The 14,449-nt window shown below is 35.5% G+C and overlaps 5 protein-coding genes across 5 annotated transcripts; 2 read left to right on the top strand and 3 right to left on the bottom strand.

Moving 5' to 3' along the window:
- Positions 1 to 1,531: 1,531 nt before the first annotated feature.
- RO3G_11242 (uncharacterized protein) lies at positions 1,532 to 4,642 on the bottom strand (the record flags this gene model as incomplete). The annotated part of the gene is made up of 1 exon (XM_067665826.1): positions 1,532 to 4,642. One exon carries the CDS (start codon positions 4,640 to 4,642, stop codon positions 1,532 to 1,534), a length of 3,111 nt encoding a protein of 1,036 aa, XP_067521927.1.
- Positions 4,643 to 4,960: 318 nt separating this feature from the next.
- Positions 4,961 to 6,292, bottom strand: RO3G_11241 (uncharacterized protein; the record flags this gene model as incomplete). Its single annotated transcript, XM_067665825.1, has 1 exon — positions 4,961 to 6,292. The coding sequence occupies one exon, from the start codon at positions 6,290 to 6,292 to the stop codon at positions 4,961 to 4,963; it is 1,332 nt and encodes a 443-aa protein (XP_067521926.1).
- Positions 6,293 to 8,908: 2,616 nt separating this feature from the next.
- Positions 8,909 to 9,457, top strand: RO3G_11240 (uncharacterized protein; the record flags this gene model as incomplete). Its single annotated transcript, XM_067665824.1, has 1 exon — positions 8,909 to 9,457. The coding sequence occupies one exon, from the start codon at positions 8,909 to 8,911 to the stop codon at positions 9,455 to 9,457; it is 549 nt and encodes a 182-aa protein (XP_067521925.1).
- A 1,402-nt stretch (positions 9,458 to 10,859) lies between these two features.
- RO3G_11239 (uncharacterized protein) lies at positions 10,860 to 11,087 on the top strand (the record flags this gene model as incomplete). Its single annotated transcript, XM_067665823.1, has 1 exon — positions 10,860 to 11,087. One exon carries the CDS (start codon positions 10,860 to 10,862, stop codon positions 11,085 to 11,087), a length of 228 nt encoding a protein of 75 aa, XP_067521924.1.
- Positions 11,088 to 11,351: 264 nt separating this feature from the next.
- On the bottom strand, positions 11,352 to 11,970 carry RO3G_11238 (uncharacterized protein; the record flags this gene model as incomplete). The annotated part of the gene is made up of 2 exons (XM_067665822.1): positions 11,352 to 11,372; positions 11,605 to 11,970. The coding sequence occupies 2 exons, from the start codon at positions 11,968 to 11,970 to the stop codon at positions 11,352 to 11,354; spliced, it is 387 nt and encodes a 128-aa protein (XP_067521923.1).
- Positions 11,971 to 14,449: the final 2,479 nt, after the last annotated feature.

Here is a 14,449-nt window from a genome sequence, read left to right as displayed (position 1 = left end):
TTAATGCTATTTTAACTCAAAATGAAAGTGATCCTAACTATAGAAGAGAATTATATGCTGCAGTTAGGCCCGAAAAACCACCAGAAGTAGCTAAAGGCATCCCATACAAGAAAGCCAGACCAACTCCACAAGAAAAACAAACAAGAACACCAGTTATTACTAGAAAAGTCAGTACACGTCAACACCTTGAAGAAGTTAATCCATCTGCTACAAATCAAATAGCTACAAACAATAATAAAGACATAGATATGGACCTACCTGTGGAAGAAATCAAAAGAAAAACACCACGACAAAGGACAAAAAGAGAACAACTAGACGTATCCTACAATATTGTAAACGATGTACTGGAACAACCTGCAAATATATCAGTACGAGATTTGATAACTACTACACCTAAATTCCGCAGAGAATTAGTTAATGCCTGTAGACCAAAAAGAAAGACAGTTAATAAGCAAGTACCTCAACGTACAATGGCATTAATTGATGATGATGAGATAAATACTACAGCTGTATATTCAAAAGTCAATATTGGAAACCATAGAGTCAAAACTCTAGTAGACTGTGGGGCAGCAAAGACATGTATGTCAAAAGCTTTAGCAGATACATTGGATTTGAGTATAGATGCTGCATCAGAAAGTGTCTTTACCCTAGGAAATGGAACAAAACAACCTGCATTAGGAATTATCTACGATGTACCAATAGAAGTAAAAGAAGATATGATCATACCATGTACAGTAGAAGTTTTACCAACTTGTCCATCACATCTTATCATTGGAAATAACTGGTTGAACCGTGCAAAAGCAAAGATAGACTTCAATAGCTCATCCTTAAAGGTATCATACAAGAAACAGAAAGCCGAATTGCCTATATCATTTCTCCGCAGAAAGGACAATGTACCAAAAATGATTAGTCATACACAAACATATCAAAATCCTGTCAGCATTGTTGTATAATGGTTTAAATAATAAAGGAAAAGGTAAAAACAAAGATCAAGAAACAGTTTGGGTACTTTTTGAGACTGATCTTTATTTCAGTTTAAGTTAAAGTAAAAATTATTCTAATTGAAGGCAGGTATTTATATCTTATTGAGTGAGTGGCTTGATATCTTCTATTGTTATCGTTCTTCTAATATTCAGGTACTTTAGCAAGTGTTATCTATAATTATGATTATGAAAACTTTTCATTTGTTCTTTTGTATGTCTGTCATAGATTATCTTTTATTCTGGGAATTCCTCACTGAATTGAATAACGTTATTTTACGCGTTATTTCAATTATGTGAAAGATTAGCAATATTCCTGACATTGGATTGGATTTGGTTATTTTAGTTGATACGTCTTCTTATCAAAGAACTCTCATGAATACAATACATATTCTAAAAGAACATGTTTAATTGGAATTGATTGTATGATCTTATTTAAATAAACTTATATTTTATCTTATTTTAATTATGATCTTGTATTAAGACTTATATTTATTAATGTTAACTACAATCAGTTACTGTTCTACAACATAATCCCCTTCCAGGTATGATCAATACCGTTTAGATCTTTTACGTCTACCTTGGCTCTTATTCTTATTAATTGTTGTGGAAGAGTAGCTGGTTTCTTTTAAGTCTATTGATATTTTACGTTTACTTGACTGAGGATTAGATTCCTTATTTGTATTGTTTGATTTTTCTTTTTTATCAAGAATTTTATATTTTGTTTTAATGTCTTCAGGTACAATACCAATTCTTTGCCAATATTCAGTTATGAATTTAAGGTCTGCAAAGTGAGATGCAGGTTCCCAGGTATCTTCACTCTCATCATAACCTTTCCATCTACACTTATAAATATATTTTCCTTTAGCTTTTTTATGTGCTAAGATGGCTTCAACTTGATAGAATTTATTTGAGGATATTACTTCATCCTGTGATATCATCTTGAGTGCGGATGGTGGGTAGTTTTTAGGTAATAAATCTCCTTTTTCATCTTCAAGCACATATGATCCACCTTGGGTGATCCTTTTAACTTTATAAGGTCCCTCATATGGAACATCAAGCTTATTTGTTTTATAATTTACTGTTACCATTACATAACTATTTTCGGGGATTGATACAAGTTTATGTGACGCATCAAATTTTTCCTTTTGTTTGTTTGTTATTATTTTTGTTCTTTCGTATATAGCAGGAAATACAATTTCTGTCATCTTTTTTATATTTTTTAAAAGTTCTGTATTTAATTCTTCCTTAGTTGCTTCATTTTTTTCCTGACTGAAATCTTCAAAGTCATTTGGATTACGACCGAACATTAAAGTGAAGGGTGGCGTCTTAGTACGTTCATTATATTTACTATTTAGGTAGAGTTGTGTAGAGGGAACATATAAATCCCAGTCTGCTTTAGCACCTTCGACTTGTTTCTTTATGGCTTTTACAGCACTTTGCACCCAACGTTCACTTACACCATTAGCTCTGGGATGGTAACTAGATATAAGTCTATGATCATAACCAGCATTTTCAGCAAGTAATTGCATAAGCTCATTTACAAATTCACCACCATTATCAGATTGGAGTACACGAGGAAAACCATAATTAGAGAATACATCGATTAATGTCTTTACAATCGTCATAGACTGTTTATCAGGGATAGGTTTCAATATGCAGTAACGAGTAGCAATGTCAACCATAATCAGTAAGTAATTGTTGCCATTCAAGGAAGTTTTCATGGGACCAGCTAAGTCGATACCCCAACTATCACCAGGTAATGTTGCTGTTATAGGTCTTAAAGGGTTATAACCTTTTTTGATTATGTTAAATTGTTGACAGGGTACACAACTTTTTACTAATTCTACTGCTTCTTCTTTTAGATTATTCCAGTAGATACCTTTACGTTTTAAAGCATGATAGATTGCATCAGAACCAAAATGTCCTTTTAGATGCTCTTTAAGAAGAAGTTCTTTACGTTCTTCTGAATCCGCTGGCGTTATGTATTCACCGTCATTAATACTAGGTAATTTTATAGCTGTTCTGTTAAGCAGACGAGCATTATCCCCTCCCAGTTCATTGACAGGATTCTCAATTTCATAGAGACGAGAAAGTGTATCAGGTAAGATGTTATCTATTCCTGGCAGATGAACGACGTTAAAATCATACTTTAATAAAGTATCCAGCCAATTTATCAGCATTACGTTTGCTATTTTTTGCGTGTGAAGATAGGTTAATGCTTTATGATCCGTATATAGAGTGAAGTGATTACCCCAGAGATATTTATGGAACTTTTTTAATGCATAGACTACTGCCAATAATTCACGCTTAGTAGCTGAATAGTTGCGTTCACTTTTAGAGAGACTTTTCGCCATCATGGAAATATATTTCATTTTTCCATCAATCACTTGATATAGAACGACACCCACACCAACGTTAGAAGCATCAGTGGCAACACAGAAAGGTCGATTTAAATCGGGATAGGCTAAAATGGTTCCTTCCAAAAGTACCTTTTTAAGATTATCAAAGCATGTTTGATGTTTACTGTTCCATATTTTTTCAAGTGATTTTTCATTCCTCAATGCATCTAGCGGAGCCAAGAGTGTGGACGCTTTAGGGATAAGAGGTCGGAAGTAATTTATGAGACCACAATATCTCATGATATCCTTTCCTGTTTTAGGTACAGGGAAATCTTGTACATTAGCAACTTTACGAACGTCAAGAGATACACCTTTAGGCGATATTCTAAAACCAAGTAAATTAATCTTATTTTGAAAGAATTTACATTTATCAGGATTTAATTTGAGATTTACTTTGGTCAGCTTATTTATTACTGCTTTTAAATGTAGTTTATGTTCTTCAATTGAAGTAGATGCGACTACTATATCATCGATAAAGCATCTAGCAAAAGGCATATTCTCAAGTGCTATACTCATTGTTCTTTGCATCACACTAGATACGTGTTTCAAACCAAATGGAGTACCAATTGGCACGTATTGTACATTATTCCATGAGAAAGCTAATTTATGAGCATGATCCTCTCGCAGCCTTAAAGAGTTAAATGCGGATTTAAGATCCAGAGTTGAATATACTGAAGCTCCTTTTAGTTCTTCAAAGAGTTCAGATATTTTTGGTAAAGGCATTCGGTCAATAGAAGATAAAAGAGCATTAATATGTCTAGGGTCATGGCATACACGGTAACCAGTTATTTCTCCCTTGGCATTTGTCTTCTTTACTACAGTTAGAGCCGAATTCCATTCAGTGTTAGCAGGAGCACGTTTTATGACACCATTTTCCAGCCATTCATTAATCTGATCCTGTACTACTTGATGATACACTAAAGCGATCGGGTAAGGACTTCGATAAGATGTTACGTTTTCTGGAGTTTCAATTGAGACAACAGATTCTGGGATTGTACAAAAAGAACCTCTAGATATGCCTTGATTTAATTGAATCAATGGTTTAATATCATTTATAGCAGATTGAAATTGTTCAGGAGTTCCTGCAGGGCAGTCTTCAAGTTCTGACATTTCCTTATCTACTTCTTCTAAGAGCTCACTATTGTCACTATATTTAGATTGTGCAGCTTGAATATTGTCTACTTCATCAGTATCCCATTTATATGGTAAACCAGTAAGACCAATACCAAGCTTAGTCATGAAATCTGTACCTATACTCATATCATGATCATTTGTTAAATTCATTACTTCGAAGTTATGAGTATAATTTTTTTCATTACATCTGATGTTTAATTCAATTGTACCAATTCGTGTAATTGTCGATTTAGAATCAGCCAACTTTATGACATCTTTTTCCTTAGATGGAACAATAGGAAAATTATGTTCTAGACAAAACTTTTTATTAATTGACGAAAAATTTGCACCTGTATCTAAGATAATCATTGCTTTTATATTATTTACAAGGATAGGAAAGCTTATAGAATTATCTTTGGTCAATTTAAAATCACGAGTAACAGTTATGTCTTTATTCTTTAATTTTCAATCAAGAGCCATACGGTTTAAATGACCGTTAGTTACATCTTCATCATCATTTGATTTTTCATCATTATTGGAGCGAATTGCCATACGATTGACACGGGAGAGAGAAAATCCTTCATTTGCCTTGGCATTACTTGAGGACTTCTTTGCTTCTTTGAACTCTTCACAACGATGACCTTTACTCCATTCTTTACCACAGTAGATACACGGTTTAGGCTTAGTGATGCCTTTATTAGTGCTTATATTATTTGACTTGAACCCATTAGCGACTTTACTAGTTCCAGGGGAAACCTTATTAGTCTTAATGAAAGACACACGAGAGACTAGTTCTTCTTCAGATCCTCTATTTCGTTTGTGTGGATTTTTGATCGAAAAAGCAGAATCTTCACCCGAAGCAAGGACCAAGTCAATTATCTGATTAATTGAGCTAGGGAGTTTAGCACCAAGATGGGATGATATAGCCACTTGAGCCACGGTTTTGACAGAAGGTTTAAGTGATGCAAAGTATGTTACAGCTAGTTGGGTTCCATCTTCCATACCCGCTTCTCTTCTCATCTTTTGAAACCGATTCGAATATTCCCTATTACTTTCATAAGGAGCTTGACGCATAGAGCCAACTTCAACCATTAGCAAAAACTTTCGATACGGAGTATCAAAGTGGTCAAGAACAATAGGACGGACTTCCTTCCAGGTGTAACGCTTGTTCATTAGGGCTTCACGGGACCAAGAGACTTGTTCTGGGTTCATGCATAAAGGTAATAAGCGTTCCCAATTTGAATTAAGTGACAAACCATGAGCATGTAGTACCGTTTCAAACGTATTGCAGAAGTCATAAGCAGAATCAAAGGGGTCTGACTTTTTCTTCCACAGTGCCTCACCACGTAATTGTAACACAGGTAAATCATTTGGGACTACTAAACGCACCGAACCAAGAATTTCAGAGCCATTTGAGTCTTGCTTATCATCAAAAAGAGAGATCATTGATTTATGGGCTTCTTGTGCAGCCACTATCTTCTGTTCAAATTCTCTATACAACGACAAAGCTTGCAATGTTTCTGGACTATCAGGACTAGATTGGTTTGAATTCATGTACGCAGCAAACAGAACCAAAGCTTGTTTTTTCATATCCTTGATCATACCAATGCTTTTAAGAGCTACATCTTCAGGTTTAGGCGTTACAGGAGTAGGAGTGTCTTCTTCCATAGGAGTAATATCAGAGTGAGCATATTTACTGGCCATAGTACCCAGTTGGACAGAAGGATTCACAGTAGATGGAGAATCAGTAGGATTGCTAGTACCATCAGCAATTTCACCGAGAGTGTTTTCAGACATACGTATTTTAAATTTCAAATAAAGAGCAAAATTCAAAAAGTAAAATGTTGTATAATGGTTTAAATAATAAAGGAAAAGGTAAAAACAAAGATCAAGAAACAGTTTGGGTACTTTTTGAGACTGATCTTTATTTCAGTTTAAGTTAAAGTAAAAATTATTCTAATTGAAGGTAGGTATTTATATCTTATTGAGTGAGTGGCTTGATATCTTCTATTGTTATCGTTCTTCTAATATTCAGGTACTTTAGCAAGTGTTATCTATAATTATGATTATGAAAACTTTTCATTTGTTCTTTTGTATGTCTGTCATAGATTATCTTTTATTCTGGGAATTCCTCACTGAATTGAATAACGTTATTTTACGCGTTATTTCAATTATGTGAAAGATTAGCAATATTCCTGACATTGGATTGGATTTGGTTATTTTAGTTGATACGTCTTCTTATCAAAGAACTCTCATGAATACAATACATATTCTAAAAGAACATGTTTAATTGGAATTGATTGTATGATCTTATTTAAATAAACTTATATTTTATTTTATTTTAATTATGATCTTGTATTAAGACTTATATTTATTAATGTCAACTACAATCAGTTACTGTTCTACAACAAGACGTACACTAAGTGAAAAAATAGGGACAACCTTTTCGAAAATTTCATTTCATGCAGCATATAGCATTAAGAGAATGTCGCCTCATGTCGCTAGCAATATGTTAAAGCGAGGTTAATGTGTAAAGTATTTCATCAAAATATGATGAGCCAATTATGGAAAATGAGGGAGTAATGCGTATATAATTGGTCGAATTTTAGATACTCCATAGCTCAGTTTTAGACAATATTTTGTACTCTTCTAATTTGACCTGGAATGTCAGTTACAATTAAAATGCAAACCAATTTTAATTTTAGCTAAGCACATTCCTATAATTAATAATATAAAATGGGTGCTGTTTTCCTTCACTCATACAATTTTTTTTTCATTATATTCTTCTTACTTTCTGCGACATTTCTCTTACTTATGCCTCGCGCATTACCTCAAGACACGCAAGACAGCATCAAGTCTGCACTGATGAGCAATAGAAGCCCAAAGGATATTGCTGATGAATTTGATATCCATCCCAAGGCAGTTAGGAGATATAGAAACAAGCTATTTGGGCCAATGGTACCCGCAAGACATGGTAGGCATATACTTGTGTCATCTGCTACGAAGGAATATATCAAGGTATTACTGATTAAAGGAGCCCTAAAGACAGCCAAGGATGTACATCGGATGCTCATGTGACTTGGGTATTCTATGTCTTACCGTTCAGCAATAAACACCCTTGTATCAATGGGTTTTCATGCTAGGCGTAAAAAGAAGCAGCCTCTTTTAACTAATAACCACCGCAAGCAGAGGTTAGCATGGGCAAAAAAGTATCAAAGCTGGTCCATACAACAGTGGCATCAAGTAGTGTTCTCCGATGAAACGAAGATCAACATTTGGGGATCTGATGGCTGCAGATACTATTGGACCCAGCCTGGTGATGTTCTTCGCCCACACCACATAGATCTTTCAGTGAAGCATGGTGGCGGCAAATTGATCATGTGGGGATGTATAACCAGTGAGGGACCAGGATATGCGTGCCAGGTATACGATGGTACCATGGACCCCTTGGTGTACCAGCATATTCTTGGAACAGCTTACATGGAAACGCTGAAGTACTATGGTATGAGCAACCGCACCGTTTACCTTCAACAAGATAACGACCCAAAGCACAAGCCCAAATCAACAATGTCATGGCTCCAAAAAAACACGGTCCGGTACATTACCGATTGGCCACCTAACAGTCCGGATCTGAATCCTATAGAGCATGTGTGGCATTTGCTGAAACTTAGGTTATGTTTTTATGAACGAAAGGCAAGAAACATCGACGAGCTATGGGAACGAGTTGACGTTGAATGGAACAAGCTAGATAAAGATGTTTGTAGAAGTTACATTGATAGCATGCCTGATCGCAGAGCAGCGGTAATCAAATCAAAAGGGAGATTTACTCGTTATTAAATAAATACTACCCATTTTATAATATACAGTGAGCGACAAACCTGTCCCAATGTTTTGTAATTTTCTCTTTTATGGCTTGTAGCGTTATGGTTAGCATATTAACCTATGGCTTGTTGTATATCATCCGATAGCCAACATCATGCAAAAGTAAACAACATAAAGCAAAGGCCGATTAAAGTACCGCAAATGGAGATAGAGGGAATCGAAAACAAGCGATGCATTGGGACAGTTTTGTCGCATTTTCAAAAAAATATAAAATATGATAAAATATCGACCCACAAGTTGTATAGATGTACCATACTGCTTATGATAGTGCACCATACGTCTCTAAGTCTATATTTACTCATTGCTGGAGCTTTAAACTCCTACTAATTTATTACTCGCCCATTATATCCCAACATGAAACAAGCCTCTCAAGAAACAGTTGTTCAAGCAATTTCTTTACTTAAACAAGGTAGCTCGGCCCGGGAAGTGGAAAGTTCTGCTGGTTTAAGTAAAAGTACGGTTGGGAGACTCCGAAAATCCCATTGCTTTGGACTTCGTAAGCCAAAAGGCGGCCGACGCAAGATTTTATCTATGGTTGATGAACGTTATTGTGTGCGTCAAGTGACCAAAACACGCAGGTCTAGTGCAGCAAAGGTGGCTAAAGAACTAGAAAAGGATATTGGAAGGAAAGTAATTGCTGTGACTGTGCGCAGAACCCTCCGTAAGGCCGGTCTTGGTGCAATTGAGAAGCCGAAGACGGCTTTGCTTAGTGCAAAAAATATCTGCAAGAGGCTTTCTTGGTGCATGGCTCACAAGGACTGGACTGTAGATGACTGGAAACGTGTTACTTGGTCAGACGAGACGAAAATAAATAGATTTAACTCGGATGGACGCACCTGGGCTTGGATTCGATCGGGAGAAAGCTTGAAATCCCATCATGTCAAGATGACTGTTAAGCATGGTGGAGGCAGTAATATGCTGTGGAGCGCCATTACCTATGCTGGAGTCGGTTGGATGTGCAAGATCAATGGCAATATGGATAAAGCATTGTACAAAGAGATTTTGGAAGATGAATTGGAGCGTACTACCGAGTTTAACATCGATAAATTAGAATTGGAACGTCAGCAGGTGATTTTTTAATATGAGAATGATACTAAGCATTCGATCAAATTAGTAGAAAATATCTTAAACAGCAGTTCTACAACATCCTGGAGTGGCCTGCACACTCTCTGACTTCAATCCAACTGAGAATATGTGACTATTGTTAAATAGACGGCTGAATGATTATGAAACAGCACCAAAAGGCATGAATGAATTACACGAACGAGTAACTAAAGTTTGGTATGACTTAATGAAGTCGGAAAAGTGTCAAAAGTTCATAAAAACAATGTCTAAGCGTATAAAACAATGTATAAAGAATAAAGGACGTTGGACTGACTATTAATATCAAATAAATAAGCCACTTTATATTTTTTTGAAAATGCGACAAAACTGTCCCAATGCATCGCTTGTTTTCGATTCCCTCTATCTCCATTTGCGGTACTTTAATCGGCCTTTGCTTTATGTTGTTTACTTTTGCATGATGTTGGCTATCGGATGATATACAACAAGCCATAGGTTAATATGCTAACCATAACGCTACAAGCCATAAAAGAGAAAATTACAAAACATTGGGACAGTTTTGTCGCTCACTGTAACGCTTATGAAATTATTGCAACTATTTCCTCTTTTCTTCCACCATATGTTATCCTGATTAGCTTTATATGCGGGAAACGTAATACTCACTACCTAAGGTTACGCTCTATAGGCATGGCTTGGATGTCGTATGGAGTGGAGGAGAAAAAAAAAAAGTTAAAGATTATTTTAGGGTAGGTTGTCCCTATTTTTTCACCTAGTGTACAACTTGCATCTGGCTATCAAGAACTCGGCAAGGTAGAACAATTGAATGATCAGCAAACTTAATACCGTTGGTAAGACAATCATTCAGAGCTGTGTCTGCAGAATCAAAATTGATCTCAGCGAATTTTAAAGAACCAACTTGTTGAGTAAGAACACCCACTCTAGTGGGGTATTGCTGAGCAACCAAACTTAGGAACTGTCGTATTTACCCCATTAAATACTTATTATTCGTATGAGATTACTCAAATCTTATATAAAAAATAACAAGTACTGAATACATAATATTATATATTACATATTCTCTAAGACTCATTTACAATATTAACCATATACAATATTTATATTATTCAAGTTCAATACTAAAATTGACCTTGAACTCACTTCGGTCCCTGAATAATTTTATTTCCTATATAAAGGCGTAGTTTGATTAAATGGGTTCTCTCTCTCGTCTTGAAATCTAATAAAGAGGTTACATAGAGACTCATTCATTAGTTTTCAAGTACTATCTCCTTTTAATTCTCAAATTTTTATCTGCAAATATCTCAGGAACTCCAGTTTGGATTCTGTACGTCCTGTCATATCTACGAATACACTACCTGGCCCATGATCAGGGCGCCAAATACTAGTCTTAACAACTGTTGGTATGTCGAGACCTGTCGTCTCTGAGCCTTTTTTATTTATGGACATATCTGGTCCGGTGGAGTGTAAGAGTGACTTACGGTTTTTGGTCACCACCTATGCCCAAGATCGTTTGGTTGGAGATGATCTAAGTAGGGATGATGCCGTAGGTGTTGGTGAAGGTGACTTGGCTAAGCCACCGATTTGGTCGAAATTATTATTAGCGGGAAGAACCATGAATAATCACAACTAAAAGAAGTATATTAAAATTGATAAAAGATAATAATTTAAATCTTTATTAAATAAAATATATTCTTCTTCTTTTTATATAAAACTATCACTATTAGATTCATTCTATAAAGTAAACATGAACAATAAATAAGTCATGATCATTACTATTCATCATTTCTGTAAATGAATAATAATGGATCAGGTACCTAGTCAACTTTGATCTGACTGGAGGCATTTCATATAAATATATCTTTCCTCTCAATGAAGACGGAACAATTCCCCCAGATCAGTTAAAGAACAATAAGATCTATAAAAACAACGAATTAAAAATTTTTATAATCGATTCAGTGATCATTCTTCAATCAAACGTGTCAATGATTGGATCTACGCTCATAACTACTCATTTACCCGCCAACTGATAGAAGAATATAAATGGTAGACTTTGTAATGATTTCTTTTTAACAATGAAGATTGTCTTAATAAAGTTCAGTCTCAAAAAGTATTCTTTGGTTTTATCTTGTTATTTCTTATTACTTTACCAGAACATAACAGTATTTACAGCCATCCAAGCCCCAAGTATTAATTTTGGTTTCATCTGAGAAGATGACACGTCGCCAGTCGTGAATGGTCCAATACTGATGCTTTTTAGCCCCAGTTAATCGAGCTTTTTTGTGCTGTGCAGCGAGTAAAGGCTTTTTCTTTTTTATCTCAGCAAAGATCTCCACAGAATGCAAAGCGTTAATAGCCGATTGGTACGACATAGAGTAGCCCAACTCTTCCAACTTCAGGTGGACCTCCTTGGCAGTCCTTAATGAGTCGTTTAGAACCTCTCGCTTGATTAGACGACGAGTGATGTCGCTTACAAGATGCTGTTTGCCACCTTTCTTGCGAATCCGGTTAGGCATCCACTTATTTGCATGGTTGATAACAGTGTTTTAATGCACTCCAAACCGTTTTGCAATAACATCAGTCAATACATCATGCTCTAGTGCTGATTTGATGTCCATTTGAGTTTCGTATGGTAAGGATTTGGGCATTTTTGCAGATGGATAGATGATGCAGTAGACGGAAATTTACTTACAGATTAGCGAAAGAAAGAATAATCAATTCTTTTCCAAAATTTAAATTTTATGTTCCGGAATGACTGCACTATCCGGGAAATGTCTAAAACTTGCCGGAACATTGTTTGGAATGACCTATGGCGTAGAAAAGAAATAACTGTTGGAAGTCAAAATACCTCACAAATAGACCGCCTCCATTTCATAGCTGCTTATTCGCTCAGTTTTCAATTTCGGTCGTCGGGATTTCATACAAATATACTCAATGTTTTGGACAATATCTATGCAAAATTTGAAAAAAATACAATAGTTATTGAGTAATCCAGAAGACTACAACCTCAAAAAGTGCTGAGGTTTGTGAGGTATTTTGACCCACTGTATATAATAAAAGAGTATTTTGTTTTCAAAGGAGATTTACTGTAGCGGACAAAACTGGTGCACAAAACTTAAAATCAACATTGCATCTCCGCTATATGTCTGCGACTTTTGTGACATATACCATCTGAAAGGCAGCCTAAAATATACATTATGTTATGTAAACCGGAACTGTGTCGGACATCCCTCAGGCATAAGATCATTTTTAGTGATTTTTTGAATATTTCAATTTTCGCCAAAAATATAGTACTTGTCTAGCCTTCCTTCAATTTTCCTCATATCTCTCCCGTTTGCTTTCAGATTTCACAGTATATTAGTGAGCTTTAGTAGCTCTTGAAAAATATATAAACACATGCTTATTTTGTATTTCCCATTGAATTCCCCCTTTTGTTTTTACCCTATTCACTATAACAAAGTACTAGCCTAATATGCTTAAGAAAATAAGCAACTGTAAAACGAAGCTCTGAGATTTCGAATACACTTAGTTCGTACGACAGCGGATCTTTTTAGGGTAACAAGAATCTCCAAATGGACAATCAACAGGATAAGAAAGGAAGAAAAGAACATCAAGGCTTGTGACCGTGGTAGTCGACCGGTCGTAGTCAGCAAAATAACTAATGCAATCATCCGCCTAAAGTTTCGATAAGGATCTTTACGCACAGCTTCTGATGCTCAGCTCTTTTTGAGGTCCTTAGGATACAGTATTAGCAAACTGTCAGTCAGAAGGCACTGTAGGAAGCTAGATTTTGAGTCTGGAACTAAGGGATCGAAGATTTCCATTAGCTGTATAAGCCAGAAAAAGCGATGAAAGTGGTATCACGACAAACCATCGCATACTATAGAGGTGTTTAGGAAAGGGGGGGTTTTAGGTAAAAGTAGTATAACAACAAAGATAAAGAAATACTGTTAGAACTTGGTATCTCTTTATTAAGTTTAGATAACTAAGATTGAATATATGATAAAAAAATAATTCTACATGTAAAAAGTGAGAGTATTTATAGACATGATACGGATAAAGAATTAGGACAGATTTATGATCAACTCGACAGAATAGATGATTACTATTTCTAATTATTAGTTTAGCCTGTTCCTAGCTTGTATTGTCAATTATGCTATTGGGATGGTTTCAGATAGCTCTGGATGTAGGACTATTTAGGAGATGGTACGGGTGAATATAAAATCCTCTAGTTCCGTGATTGGATATTACGGCTAATAATAATATCTCAGTTAGGATAAAGGTTTACATGACTTAATGATGATCCGGTAAGTAATTGCCATTCCTTATTCAACATGCTCATATCATCAATAAATTATATTACAACCATGTCATCTTATTTGACTATGTGAAGTTAATATGAATAAAGCTTAATATAAAAATTTAATCAAAGTCTTTTATTGATCTGTGCTGGGAATAATGTTATAAATGATTCCAAGTTATGTCAACATATTATTTAGGAGCATATGAGATTCCTTTTACTAAAATAAAGTGACTATAATCTTATGTATCCTTAACAATGTTATGAGTGCAGATAGTATACACTAATATTGAAAGCAAGTCGAGCAACCTTAGCGATCTTTTTGCGGTGATCAAACAATGAAGCATGCTGGTTGCTCTGTTACATTTTAAGGCTGTATTAGATATTGAGGGCCAGGATATTTGCGTCAAGTATATGATGCTGTAATAAAGTCATAGGTATACACATGTATTTCGCTTACTACATACCACAAAAGCCTAGGGTATAGTGGTCTAAAATATCGTAATCTCTCGTTTCAGCATGACAATGACACAAAGCACAAGCCAAGGCATGCCACAAGCTCAATATCTGATAACAGGGCTTCTGTGCTAAGGCGTTAGTCGCAACTAATCCCGGCCTAATTCTTCTTAAGCATACTCGGTGGCAATTGAAGGCAAAGCTATGACGATACGACACTAGACCAAAAAGGATAGATG

Source organism: Rhizopus delemar, genomic scaffold, assembly GCF_000149305.1.
Source record: "Rhizopus delemar RA 99-880 supercont3.9 genomic scaffold, whole genome shotgun sequence".
NCBI lineage: Eukaryota > Fungi > Mucoromycota > Mucoromycetes > Mucorales > Rhizopodaceae > Rhizopus > Rhizopus delemar.
Note: the sequence above shows the minus strand (reverse complement) of the source record. Positions and strands in the feature narration are given on the sequence as shown.